The sequence below is a fragment of the Dunckerocampus dactyliophorus genome, chromosome 8, assembly GCF_027744805.1.
Source record: "Dunckerocampus dactyliophorus isolate RoL2022-P2 chromosome 8, RoL_Ddac_1.1, whole genome shotgun sequence".
Lineage (NCBI taxonomy): Eukaryota > Metazoa > Chordata > Actinopteri > Syngnathiformes > Syngnathidae > Dunckerocampus > Dunckerocampus dactyliophorus.
Genome location: NC_072826.1, coordinates 14,606,036 through 14,619,869, shown reverse-complemented (window position 1 = coordinate 14,619,869; position 13,834 = coordinate 14,606,036). Strand labels below are relative to the sequence as shown.

At 42.5% G+C, this 13,834-nt stretch overlaps 1 protein-coding gene across 1 annotated transcript in view; it reads right to left on the bottom strand.

Moving 5' to 3' along the window:
* Positions 1 to 366: 366 nt before the first annotated feature.
* The window catches only part of LOC129185821 (plexin-A2-like), a 103,563-nt gene continuing 90,095 nt past the window's right edge, over positions 367 to 13,834 (bottom strand). The window contains exons 24-32 of the mRNA XM_054783293.1: positions 12,824 to 12,970; positions 10,685 to 10,844; positions 9,274 to 9,377; positions 8,424 to 8,520; positions 7,937 to 8,136; positions 7,646 to 7,815; positions 7,066 to 7,278; positions 6,804 to 6,954; positions 367 to 2,937 (exon numbers count right to left, since the gene is read on the bottom strand). Of these exons, the coding sequence (XP_054639268.1) occupies positions 2,842 to 2,937; positions 6,804 to 6,954; positions 7,066 to 7,278; positions 7,646 to 7,815; positions 7,937 to 8,136; positions 8,424 to 8,520; positions 9,274 to 9,377; positions 10,685 to 10,844; positions 12,824 to 12,970 (1,338 nt within the window). The 3' untranslated portion in view covers positions 367 to 2,841. The remainder of the gene's footprint in view (positions 2,938 to 6,803; positions 6,955 to 7,065; positions 7,279 to 7,645; positions 7,816 to 7,936; positions 8,137 to 8,423; positions 8,521 to 9,273; positions 9,378 to 10,684; positions 10,845 to 12,823; positions 12,971 to 13,834) is intronic.

Here is a 13,834-nt window from a genome sequence, read left to right as displayed (position 1 = left end):
CAGGTTGTCTTAGAAGACATTTCGTCTCTCATCCGAGCAGGCTTCATCAGTTCATGCTCAGACCAGATGGGACAGTTGTCTTCTAAGACAACCTGAACAGTCCAGTTGCGATCGATTCAGTGCCCTGAGAAGACTGTAGTCATCTCACTTCATAAAGCCTTCTATTGAAAGGCCAGTTATCAAGTGAGTCATCCTGCCAGTGAACTTTTCACATAATAAGATAGGGAGCTCATCAGTGCTAAAATTGGCCTGAAAATGACCGCACAGCGAAAGTCTTCTCAAAACACAAAACAGACAGGCCCAGTCGACATTCGAGAGGCAATTCACTGTGATATATTTCATTTTGGAAGAACTTTGTCGGCTTGTCTTTAAAGAAGTAATCACCGTCCATTAACACAAAAGAAACCAGGCAAAAATTTGTACCATCAGCTGTTCAATTTAATGTATAACAACAGTAAAAAGTGACTTTTTTGCTTGCAAAATAGGAGTGTTTTGTATGTACAATATTTATACAATAATATATAGTTTAAAAAACACGTCTGACAGTTTATTGCACGACACATTTATAACTTATCAAAGCACACGTAAAACAGATGGGTCCTTTGACATATTTCAACATTTAAACTGTAGGCCTTTTTTTTCATGATTTTGTTTTCTTCATTCTAACATGAATTGATGGGGGGTGCACATCAGACAACGCCGCTGATCCTGGATTGGCAAAAATGACAAGCCCTCCACATGGACAGCGACGAACAGGCGTGAGACGGCGTCAAGCACGCAAAGGGACGTCTGTCTTTGTCACAGTTTGGTGAGTTGTGAAGAAAACTTAAAACCCTGCGAAGGAGCGTGATGCCTCACGCTGAAGGTTTCATCATGATTGAGATATGGCACTCTTATAAATACAGCAGCAAAGAGACCACCAGCAGTCTGGTACGAGTAAAAGACATGAATTACACAATTTAAGATGGAGGCGGGCGGGATGATGCGACAGCGAGAAAAGTGCAGTGAGGCGCATCAAATTTACAAGGACCAGCTAATGATCCGAATGCAAGTGGCATCCATCATTATAGATAGTGCGGGAGCTCTCTGCACTGCAGACGTCTCCAGCGTTAGAAGTTCTGCAGCTTGTTCCCAAACAGCATTGTCCAGGTTGCCTTTTAAAGTGGACTCAATGGTCAAATTCAGCAGCCACGCCACTATCTGACTTAATCTTTCCAAATTACTTCACGGGAGCAGCAGGTGTTCTCATCTCACATGCGCGGTGCATTTCAAGTATGACGCTCAGTGTAAACAATGACTGAGAAAGCCAAGCAGTGGGGGGGTGGGGTTGGGGGTGGGGTGTTACACTCATCGGATCCACGGTTAGGCTTATAGCATCATTAGTTACTCCTACAGTTCAATTTGTTCTCCACTTATCTTGGAATTGCAGAATTGGTGCGCTATAGATTAGCACTGCACAAAATATCCTATTTCAAAGTGAAGTCTCAGTACGATGATGTAGATTGTTAATAATATTTTTAAAGGGGAGGATAATATAAATGAGTTAGAAGTGAGTTAGAAGTTAGAAGGGGAAAAAGCCAAGGAGAAGAATAAATGAATAAGGCTGTGTTCACACTTTGGTTCTCCGGTCTGGACCAAAGCAGATAATAAGGTGGGTACAGTCTTAGTTGGTCACACTGGCTTTCATGTGGGACCAAAAGTCACCCGATAAAAATGATTTGAAGATGGATAGCATTTCTGTGTGACCAAACCAAAACAACATACGATTTAAGCTTGTTGGATTGGTCTTCATATGATGACATTTTTACCAGTGAAATCTGACGAAGAACTTCACAATAAATATAAATAGAAGAGCACCAGGAGTTCCTCCATTGCACACACAAAGACAACAGTCCCAGACTTAACTGTTATATATTTCTGCTGTCATTTCAACACTGGTCTGTGTCTTGAGTGTTCACATTTCAATTGGACCGAGTCAAACTACTCTCAAAAACTCTTTGGGAGGTTTCGGTCCACTTGGCACAATAATGTTCACTCTTGATCAAACAAATCGCACTAATAGTTTGTTTCAACCCAACCAAACGTGAAAAGTGTGAGCACATCCTTGGTAAACAATTTGACGTTTTCCATTCCTTGACAGAGATGAGAGAATCCACATTTGATTAAATACACAGTAGTTTTACTGTAGCATGAACCTACCTAAGAGTTAAATGCTCACATTGGCAGCATCACGCCCAGCCAGCGATACTCTAGTACCTTAATTTTGTACATATGAGAGCTACAGTATCATTAGTCTACATACGCAGTGGCATTACATTGGCATCTCTCTGTGTTGTACTCTTCCAGGGACTTTTAGAAATGAGTTTAGCATCTGTCCGGGCTGCCAAGACAGCTCACTGAAACACATTTGATGGCCAATTCATCTTCTTTCTACCTGGGGTGGTGCAGTTTTAGGAGATGGATGTGTGTTGCTAAGCAATGCAATGACATTGGATACAAACATCATGCTTTGGGACGATTGGCTGTTTGTGTGTGTGTGTGTGTGAGATATTTCTTTGTTTTTGCAGGTTATCATATGCACGTTGTTATTTGTACTAGGTCCATAACATTTGCAGCATCCCTGCATACATTAGTCTCTGTGTTTGTGTGCAGGCATAAACATGATGCATGTGCACATCTAGTGCCCATGCTGTGCGCACCTCTTCCTTTTCCTCCTCCTCACCCCAGCGTATGCTTGAATCGTGTATCTGCGTGTACAGTATATGTGTGTGTGTGTGTGTGTGTGTGTGTGTGTGTGTGTGTGTGTGTGCACGCACGCGGATGTATGTTGGTGCGTGTGTTTCAGCTCTCGGCACACATGGCTGAGATGATCTGCTCCACTTTATATGCCAACTTCTGCTTCTGGGCCTGTTCGTCCTGCTCCAGCGCCTCCGTGATCTAACACACACACAAAAACACGCACACTTAGAATGCTCACAAACTGAAACCAAGAGATTAGCATTCCTTAGCCAGTCACATAGTCACGCCAGCACTTATTTCATCATGGATAACATCCCAGATTGGTGTACTGTATGCATGAGGGTTATTTGTGTATGTATTTTCAGTGTTATCACTTTTACCACTTGAGTTCTGTGTTGTTTTTAGCTTTTGTTTATTTTTGTTTTCCAACTCTTATCAGAGAGCACATACGCTTGCAGCCACTCTGGTGTCTGGCTAGTCCAGCTGTGGGAGGCATCATAGCGCCAACCATTGGACCCTGCTCATATAGATGTACACCACAAACATTTACAGTATATACACGATATAACCTACAATACAGGCCAAAGGTTTAGACACACACACACAATACAACGCCATGGTCCCAACCCCATGAATAAGGCAAGAAATTCCACTAAGTAACCCTGACAAGGCACCGATGTGAAGTGTAAAACATTTCAGGTGACTAACTCATGAAGCTCATTGAGAGAACACCAATGATTTGCAAGACATAACATGTCTAAAACATAAGAACATATTTAGTTATTTCACACCTTTTACATAATTTACATAATTGTAAATGTGTTCATTCATAGTTTTGAGAATCTACAATGTAAATACAGCATTCCCTCGCTCTATTGCAGTTCACCTTTTGCGGATTTGCTTTTTTGCTGATTTTTTTTGGTGCTTTTTTGTGTGTTTTTTACAGTGTACAAAAGCTGTTACAGGCCTGGCCTTTTAAGAACAATTGCATTGTGGTAAGTTGAGTGTCTCTCTTCCCTCGCTCGTCAGTCTGCACCGCCCATTTTTCTGCGTCCTGATTGGCTGTAGACCATTGTCAATCAATCTCCTTTGTGCCGCCATGCATGTCTCCTGTGTCATTGCTAGCTTGCGTGCTAGCTTGTAAATGAATCATTGGTTCGAAGGACTGCAGAAGTATGTTTTAATGAGGGTACAAAAATGCTACAGTACAGCGGAACGGTGCTAGGATGAAAAGGCACAGTCACAGGAGAAAAATACGCATGAGTGACTTCATAATTTGGTGAGGGGTTTTACAGCCTTAAAACATACATTATTATATATTAATAATTGTTTAAAAAAATTAAGTTGGCTACTTCGAGTATTTCACTTATTGCGGGCTATTCTGGGAACCTATCCCCCGCAACAAACGAGGGAACACTGTAGTCATGAAAATAAGGAAAATGCATTTAATGAGAAGGTGTGTCTACTGTATATTATGAGTCTCTAAAACAAAGCTCCAAGCTGGTGTCAACGCACACAAAGATCCGGCTGTTCAACTCTAACGTCAAGTCAGTCCTGCTCTATGGAGCAGAGACAAGGAGGACAATGAAGACCACCATCAGGAAAGTGCAAATGTTCATCAACAGCTGCCTGAGAAGGATCCTCCAGATACGCTGGCCCGACACCATCAGCAACGCAGACCTGTGGCAGCACACCAACCAGCTGCCAGCCGAGGATCAGATCCGGTGCAGAAGATGGGGATAGATTGGGCACACCCTGAGGAAGCCTGCCAGTAACACCACAAGGCAAGCACTCAACTGGAACCCTCAAGGGAAGGAAGCGAAAGAGAGGAAGGCCAAGAAACACCTGGCGACGAGACCTTGATGCTGTCATCAAGATTATGGGAAAGACCTGAAGAGAGCAGCCCAGGACAGAGCACGCTAGCGGACTGCTGTCGGTGGCCTATGCGCCTGGAGGATCGATGGGTCTAACTACAGTAACTAAGTAACTACAACAAAAACATTAAAAACAATTTGAAAAAATGTAATTATTGTCATCAAGCATTGTCATAATTTTGGTTTTAATAAACCCCCTGCTGACACCCTTCTGTGTTTCCCAACCTTTCTTGTCTTGTGTACCCCAACACCTTTTTGTCATGCCATGATTACCTCCTCACTTATACGTGTTTATAATTTTCCAAAAGTAAAATGTAACACAACTGCAACTGCAGCTGTGCCACGGGTTATTGTCTCCCTGTAGAAACTAGTTGTAGTACACACGTTCCATTATATTGTCTGACTTAATATGAAATGAATCAGAATATTTACTTGTCATCTTGGAAATTCAATGTTTCCATCTATTCTCTGCAATTTGCTTGTGTACCACTAGGGGTACACGTACCCCTGGTTGGGAATCACTGCACTGATATTTTGAGCTGATGATTGACTATGAATCGTTTTGGTAGAATGACTCTGATCTGAATCTGAAAGATCCCCTGTTATTCAAAAGTCAGTTTTTAATTATGTCCTTATAGTCATGTGTCCCTAGGTCCTGTTCATGAGTACCAAACAAAAAAACCAATCACTGCATCACTTGTTTGCTCCACATTACAGAGAAGAGACACTCAAATGCTTGCTTTTGAAGTTGTGACTTTTCATGAAGGACACGATTCACCCCTCGCTAGATAGGACTGCTGCGTGTATACAGTATGCCCACCACTTGACGGAGGACAGCTGTGTACAAAGACAGGCTTTGCTACACATCTTAAAATATAGCCTGAAGTTCTAGTCAGCCACAGATGTGGGAGTTGTAAGTCTGATCAGCTTCTGAACATTTTCCACGATCCGCTACCAAGTAAAGTATTCTCATTCTGACTGAGGCACCCAGCTCGGTTAAATATACAGTGCCATTAAACAATGACTTATGCTGAACAGCAAAATATGCAGCCAAATACTTTCCATATCATAAGTTTTGCGGAAGCGCAGCATTACTATGATCTTACATTAAAAGCTGAGGGAAACCTAGACTTAAACTTAGCCGGTCCGCATATATACCGTAATTTCTGGTGTACAAGCCACATTATTTATTCATTGAATTTAAACAACTGCATAACATCTAGACAAGATCTCAATAATTTAGTTAGTTTCCGCTGTGTTCCTATTAATGATATGGATTACCTCAAATGAAGTATCAATGTTTTTGATTTGAGAATTGATTTTAGAGCCTAAAGATCTGGTATCAGCAGTATCGATCCACACATCACTATTTCTGAAGAACGCGTGGAAAGGTGCTTGTGACTTGACTTTGAGGTTGAAGGCGATTGGTCTAGCAGCTTTTGCTCACGTCTGCTGGTGGATGTTGGCAGCATGAAGTGGTGTTGGCAGGTTCACTGTCGTTGGTGGGTTTCGGGGGGCGTGCTGGAGAGGACAGCACGGGCTCGGGGGCTGATTTGCGCCGGGGCGAGGGTGACGCTGGTGGCAATAATCAAGGAAGGAGAGAGACTGGCAGCGTGTGTGCCGACGGAACTGTGGGGCTGTTCGGTTCCAACACTTGAAGAGAATGACTTTAGTGGTTTTAATTCCCAGGAGCAGGACGAGGACAGCGATAAATGACTTTTTCCGGTACGTTACTGTTTAACTAGCCGCATTACAAGCACTGTTTGGGGAAAAAAGCATTTATTGAATTAAAAGTTCTTTCAGTGTAACATCTCTCTGTGTACTACTTTTCCCATGTCATGACGTGAACACCTGTGGCTTATAGACAGGTACGGCCTATATATGTACAAATCTTCTATGAATTTAGTGGGTGCGGCTTAAATACCACTGCGCTCTGTTAGTCCGGAAATTACGGTAGTTATGGACAGAATACATTTTTTGCTGTATTGTTAAATCAATGTCACAATATTATTATAATATTGTATCGTCACCCACTTCGAGTAGCCAATTCCTTTCACTATTTTATAGCGTCTTTCCTCCTACATGTGTGCTTTAAAGGTCAGGGTGAAAACTTGCTTGAAACACTCGCGCCTCTATGAATATGAGTGAGTTGATCACATTTTCCAGTCTCTGCTGTACACATGCCCTCACCTCCTGGCTGTATTTGCTGACGTAGGTGTAGATCTCGTGGAGGGCACTGAGCGCGTTGAATTCATTGGAGTGGAGGCGTGCCTGCTCAGCCAGATAGGCATTCATGTCCTGATCACTGATGGCAGGCAGGCGGTTGATGTCTGCGTAGTACCTGAGAGCCGACGCAAACACTGTCAGTGTATTGCAAATCTGCAGTACAACTACGTGGCATTTGCGTCTGATTTACATTGGGAAATGCTGCACCAATTGGATAAAAGCATACCTTTCTACCCAGCTTTTGTAATGCGGGATGTCCTTGGCGTAAAGTAGCTTGGTGGACGGCGAGTCTTTGCCCAGACGGTGTTCTGACGTGGAGCACGAGTCCATGAAGGTTTGGGCCACTACTGACAGGCAAGCATCCGTGATGCTGCTCTTGTGGATGTCGAAGACGAACTGAGGATTTTTGATCACGTTCACCCAGAAGCGTAGGGGAAGGCTATAATGAGAAAATGATTATTTTGATTGATATTTAGGTAAAGCAACAGAGCAGAATAATGTAACAGCAAAGCTGTTAAAGCGGAGAACTGTTTTAAAATTCAGTCTTGTATGACTATAAGCTTTGTGGAGATTATTCAAATGTAAATATTTATATTTATGAGAGGCAGTGTGAGCAAGACAATAAGGTCTTTTTCTCTTGTCATGCTAAAAAGACGAGAGCTGTAAGAAAGAGTTGCTCTCACGTTGAGACTTTGCTGATTTTTACTTTTAGCAATGTTTTTATGAAGGACCTTCAAATGCAGCCTTGCTTCGATTTTGACTGAAGTTTTCCGCATAAAGTCAATTAAAGCAACCTCTCCTCTCACCAGTTGCTCTTCCAGGTGTGGCGAACGTCTGTGTCGTGGATGCCGTGTCTGTCGGCCTGCTCGTCCAGGAAATCAAACATATATTTGATGGCTAGTGGCAGGGCGGTGCCTCGACACACGGTACTGAACAGAGTCTCAAACAGGTCGTCCACAAACTTCTGCAGCGTGCCCTGAAAAAAACAGATAGTAGATGTGTAATGCAGGCACACATATTGTGGTCGTCTTTTGAACATCTATTTATGCTATCGTTTATATCATCACAAATTCTGCTGCACTATTGTAAAAACCTACCTTTGTGGCCAAAAGCCTGGTCAAGTAAATCTCAGACACCATCTTGCTGCCTCGCTCACCCTCCTTCTGGTCACCGTGGTCATGGTTCTTGACCAAGTGCCAAACTTTGACCCCGCTCTCCAGGTCAGGGGTCAGCATGGGCACGCGGGAATGGGGGCTGTCGGGGCTGGTGGGTGTGGAGCGGAAGGACATGTCCACACCTAGAGGATCAAATGTCAGGTTGACAGCTGGAAGTTGGTCTGCTGGATTGGCCTTTTGTTGACTCAAGACTATTGTGTTTCTCTTCTTGTTTACACCCCCTTTTTTTTTTTTTTTTAAAACAAACCCGTATTTTCGCTTGCCATGGATGACATACTGTATTCCATTTTGACTGACAAAAGTTTACATAAAAATGATCTGCAACTATGACTCTGTGGTGACTATAAATTATACTTTGTTGCTGTTAAAAATAAATCACAGTTTATTTCTGTGAGTTTCCAGTACTCACCGTATCTGCTGATGCTCCTTGGGAAGCTGGCTGAGGAAGGAATGTTGAAAGATGACATCTGTTTTGGAACCAAAGCCACCACGCAGCGATCGGTCACCTGGAAGGTCAAAGGTACGGTTTGACTTATTTGTGTATGTGGGTAGTTGATTTGAGTTAAATTGTTCAGCCGTTTGCTCATATAAAGAACAACATAACTGTTTAGTCTATGCAGGCACAGTATACAACTTGCCAGTGTTGGTATGCTGTGGTCGTGTTCAGTGGATGGCATTCATCTCATTTGTAAACATGCACAGAGTTCGCAAATGCATCAATAAATATAAGAAGGAAAAATATAAATCCCACTTCTCACATAATGACTGCTTCCACACCTGGTAGATTAAAATTGAAAGAGCAAAATTGTGCTTTTGCCAGATGAGGGGAGGTAATTTCCTCCTGTCAGAGCAGCAAATGCATCCTTCTTTGTCTTTCTTCTTTGTTGTTGTTGAACTCGTATGACTCCAGGCATTCACTTGGCTCAAACTCGCCAGTCAACACCCAATGTTTAACCAACAAAGAAATATAAAGCCTCATCCAAGGCTGCCGACCAACACATAGAATATGAAACAAATAGGCAATGTGTGCATGTTTTTGCAACTGTGTGGAAGAAAATACAGTATGTTGACAGGGGTGAGGTAGCAGCAATGAATAAGAGTGAATAATGCCCCGTCCTTCGTAATGAGCTGTATGTATCCACTGTGATGCCCTTGAGCAGCTAATTAAAAAGGGTTGTAAAAAGATTCAGGGCATGTAGCTGTCAGAGTTAGCAAACTAATCAAGCAAAAGAAAACACTGTGAATCATTTCTTGCCCACCTGGTAGTGCAGCAGCGTGTTGAGCCTCTTCCAGTCGCCCTCGATCTTTGTGGTGATGTCTTCATCCTGAAGGACCACACGAGCCGTCCTACCCTGCCGCCACTCTAGAGGGAGATAAAATCAATAGTGAACATGTCACATCGCAAGTGTAGTGTTTGCTTTCTGCTACCCGTGGACTTGTACCTCCGCCTTTTCACTTTTTTTTCTTGTGCATTATGGCAGTTTATGCTTTCTGTTATTGCTTTTTTGATATATGACTGTGGTTGTTTTGGCACGGTTGTATGTTTCAATAAAGTAGTGCTTCTCAAATAATGGGGCGGGAGCCGCGGCGAACTGTCATGGGGGCAAGAGAGGCAGGGGGCACTGTCATTGTTACTGCAGACCTGCCAACATGTACAAATTTATTGTACTCAAAATGCAATTTGACTTTTGATGCTTCACAGCTCTCCATTTTGTTGCATTTTCCTGGTTTCACTTTCAAGTTCAGTCTGCACAGTACAGATAAATAAATAGATCTCAGTTTGTCAATATCAAATGGGGTGAGGGGGGTGGCGTGAAAACATTTCTGTCCCCTGGGGGGTGCATGACAGAAAATAATTGAGAACCACTGGAATAAAGTGATTGTTGATCGACCGACCACCTCCTCGTCATTCTCTCAACGTCAGGGCAAAAGCTACAGTATTTATATCAACACAAAAACATCACAATCCGCACGATGTGTAAATCGGAAGAGTTTGCAGCTGTGGAATGGACGGTTTCCCAGCATGCTTTGCTGTAGTTAGTATGATCGCTGTTGAATGTCTTATGCCTCTTTAAAGTGTTACTTTGTACAGACAGGGTGTAATATTTAAAGTGATGTCGCTTTTAGTCGTGTACAGTTAAATTATTGTTACCTTTGGTAGCATTCAGAGAAGAGGAGTAAAGTTGTTTAATACGTGCTATATAAAATACTGTGGCCACTTTTAACGGCAGAGGAGTAGTTGATACCGGATAACTAACTTGGTAACACAGACTGTTGCAAGCACTTTTATTTTTGAGGTCCACGATGCGGGCCAACTCGATGGTATTTCCAAACAGTTCCGCAGGCCAGATGAAATTGCTGCGGGTCTGAGTTTAACACGTATGCCAAAGTGACTCAAAACTGTCCGCACCTTTGTCCAGATTGTCACCAAAATGTAATGGCTTCTTTCTTGGCCCATGCACCACTCATCTCCAAAGTTTTGTTGATGTCGGTTTTCAATTTTTTGTGCAGTCAATACAGTCAAACTGTATGTATCCTACTATTTAGTTTTTTATCATATTTACTTAATCGTAGTGCGCTTGGGCCCACGTCCCACCTAAAGCACAGCACGTTTGGCCAGTGTGATGCCTCGAATTCTGCACAGTGCTATTGAAATGACAGCAGCCTCACCTAAGTCCATGTCAGCAGCTCGCGGCCGCTGAGAGCAGGGCATGTTCTTGTACACCGCATCCAGTATCTTTTCCTTCACCTGTGTGATGGTGTCGCAGTTGAGCACCTTGACGGCGATCTCCGGGCTGTTCTCATTGTCCGGGTTCACGCAGCTCAGCGTCTTGGCCGTGCAGGGGACAGACAGGAGAGGAGGAGGGTGTTACTTGCCAGCTAAGTCCTTTTCATTAGCTGCTTCTCTCCAGACTATCCCGCTGGAGAGGATCTCAGGCCGAAATGTAATTTCACACCTTCAGGATGCGACTGTGCAGCTTTGGCAGGGGCTTTAAACAAGTAATGAGACACTCTCCTACTGCCTGACACTGCGATCACAGAGGTGTCATCCTGTCGCCGGATGAAACTTTAAGCCTTGGGGAGAAGTTATACTGACGGTCCAGTGGTGGAAGAGGCAGCCAGTTATTAAGCTACCCTTCAGAGCGCCTCAACATAGCTAAAACGTTACTGAATTATTGAGCAGACTGCCAGAACTCCTGGCCACTGATGACTCATTTTTTTGTAATGATTTCATCCACTTTGTATGGCATTATGTGCGCTCAGATATTCAAACCCAGACCTCACTTTGTAAAATTATATTACTTTCTTGAGCAAAGCGCGCCGAGACATGACTGTCTGTATTGTATGTATATTTTGATTCTTGTTGAAATGTCAGACAAAGCTCTCCCTAACCTTGGCAGCAAACCACCAGTAAAAAACGCAGCAGCACTTTCTTTTTGTCACTTTTATTATGTTCGTCGGCTTTTGTTATATTCCTGCAATATCTTTCTGCTTGCTTTTTTTGTTGTTTTTTTTTTTTTTGTTACTGTGTAGCATGTGAGGATACTGCTGGTATGAAACGTGCCTTGAAAGTAAATTTGCCTTGCATAGCTGATGAACTCTGTCCTGGGAAGGCAGACCTTGAGGAGCTTTACTTTTTGAAGCACTAATGACCTGCTCTGATTGGCCAGGCTGTTATAGACCAACCCCTAAAACATTCTGCTGGTGCTAACAAGGAGTGTGCACATAATCAGAATTAATATTGGTTACTGTGTATGGTAGAAGAAGCTTTTGTACTACAGCTGGATCACATTTGTGTTAAAAGTCTGCTTTTCCCCCCAATAATTCATACTTTAAATAAAGACCATCTTTCGGTTGGCATATTTGGAAATTTTCACCACACTCAGGAATAATACAACAGCAATATTAAATCTGACGATAAATAATTTATTCATTTTAACAGCGGTAGCACGTATGCCAATATCAACAATATCAAGCAATTTATGTCATTAATTTATTATATATTTTTTATTGCTTAATCAATATCCTGCATTTATTATAATTATACAATGCTCTGTCAGCTATTTACTCCTGTTTATATTTATTCACTTATGTTTAGTGTTTTATTTAAATGTATTGTATTTTCTTAGGCATATGCGAAACAAATAAAACCATGATCACCATAGTGACATGATAGCTCATCTTTTTGGTACATGCCATGGAAATTGCAAAAGATCGGTTCATGTAGTCCACCTGTAAAACTGTAAGTGAATTATGGCCTCTATTAAATGGTGCTTTATATTCTATTTTTGGAATCCGCTAAATGCCAATTTGTTTTGTTTACTCTCTCCGCTTCTCTCTTTGAGTGACATGACCCTTTCAAACAAAACAAGCGCTCCCCCCCACCCTCTCTTGTTTCTCCTCATCACCGTCAACCAAAGGCAAAAGAAAGCAAATTTGCATCAAATCTCATCTAAAGACGTTAGCATCATAAAACATCCCAATGGACGACGGTCACATTCTCTTGCCAGAGTGAAAAATCGTTGTTATGCAAAAACGATTGGCATTTACATTACTGCATTACATGTGCCTGAGTGTAAAGATTCATATCCAATATTGCGCAAGGTCTATTAAAGCATCCTTTTCGCAAGACACACCACGGGATGCGAGATGCATGTCTGCATGTGTTGTCCACTCATTGCACCCGACTGATCATTCAACTTCTTCCTGCTGAAGGCTTTGCTCAGAAAGCAGGGAAATATGAATACAGTCAATCTGTTGCATTTTTTAAAATGTATTTATTCCCTCATTCGGGTCTTTGTGACTCACCAGTGTCTTGTATTCAGTCTGCTGCCGGATAAGTTTGTCCTCGCTGAGGGAATAGCGCGCCTCGCCAGTGATGGCATCTATGGGTCCCTTCTCCATTTGCTGTTTGATGGCACAGAACAGCATGAAGAGGGGCTCGCCAGCGCACTCCTTTGTTTTGGAAGGGAGCCCATGCAGGGATTAGAGGGAAAAGGTGTGTGAGAGAGAGGCAGATAGAAGAAGTGGAGAGAAGGAAAGAGATGATGTGAGACGATAAGGCTCTCCACAGAGAGAAAGACACCAAACGTAATACAGCGGATGGATGAGTTGCAGGACTGTGACACAAAAGGTAGCCCCTCTCCTATCTTAGTGGTTGGCACAACAGAACACTGCAATCTTACAGTACAATCATTTTCATGTTCATACGTTTGAGACGTTTGAGTAAACCACAAGCGGATTTGTCACTTACAGACATTTCAAATAAGGCCACTCAATGGCGATAACATTTTTTCACATGACTGTACATTATGTTTCTGCCGCCCCCTATGTGTTGTGGTCAAAATGCTTCGGAAGACATGTTTTCATACATCCATCCATCCATTATCTATACCGCTTCTCCTCTTTACATGTAATACAGATATACAGGTTTTATAGTCATTGGACATTGTTCAGTGACTTACAGTATGACCAGTTTATTGGATGGCCTTGTTTTACCACCAATCTTGCTGAAATTTACAGATATGTGCTTGTCAGTCTCCTAACGGTGTGTACGTCTAAATACCCTAAAGCTGCAGTGGGTGGTTTGTACAGACCACTGACTTTCAAGTCACTCCAGCTTATTATTATAAAATTTTGGGGTTTAATAACAGTGCCACATTGTGTTGTATTTGTCAGAGAACTAATAGCAGAGGAAAAACAGTAGGGGTGCATGTTTTGACAGATTTTCACACTTTTGTGTGCAGCGGTTCAGGAGAAGAAGAGTTACGCCATGGGGTGTCCTCATTTTTTCACACGATTATGGAGTTTGACAGCATA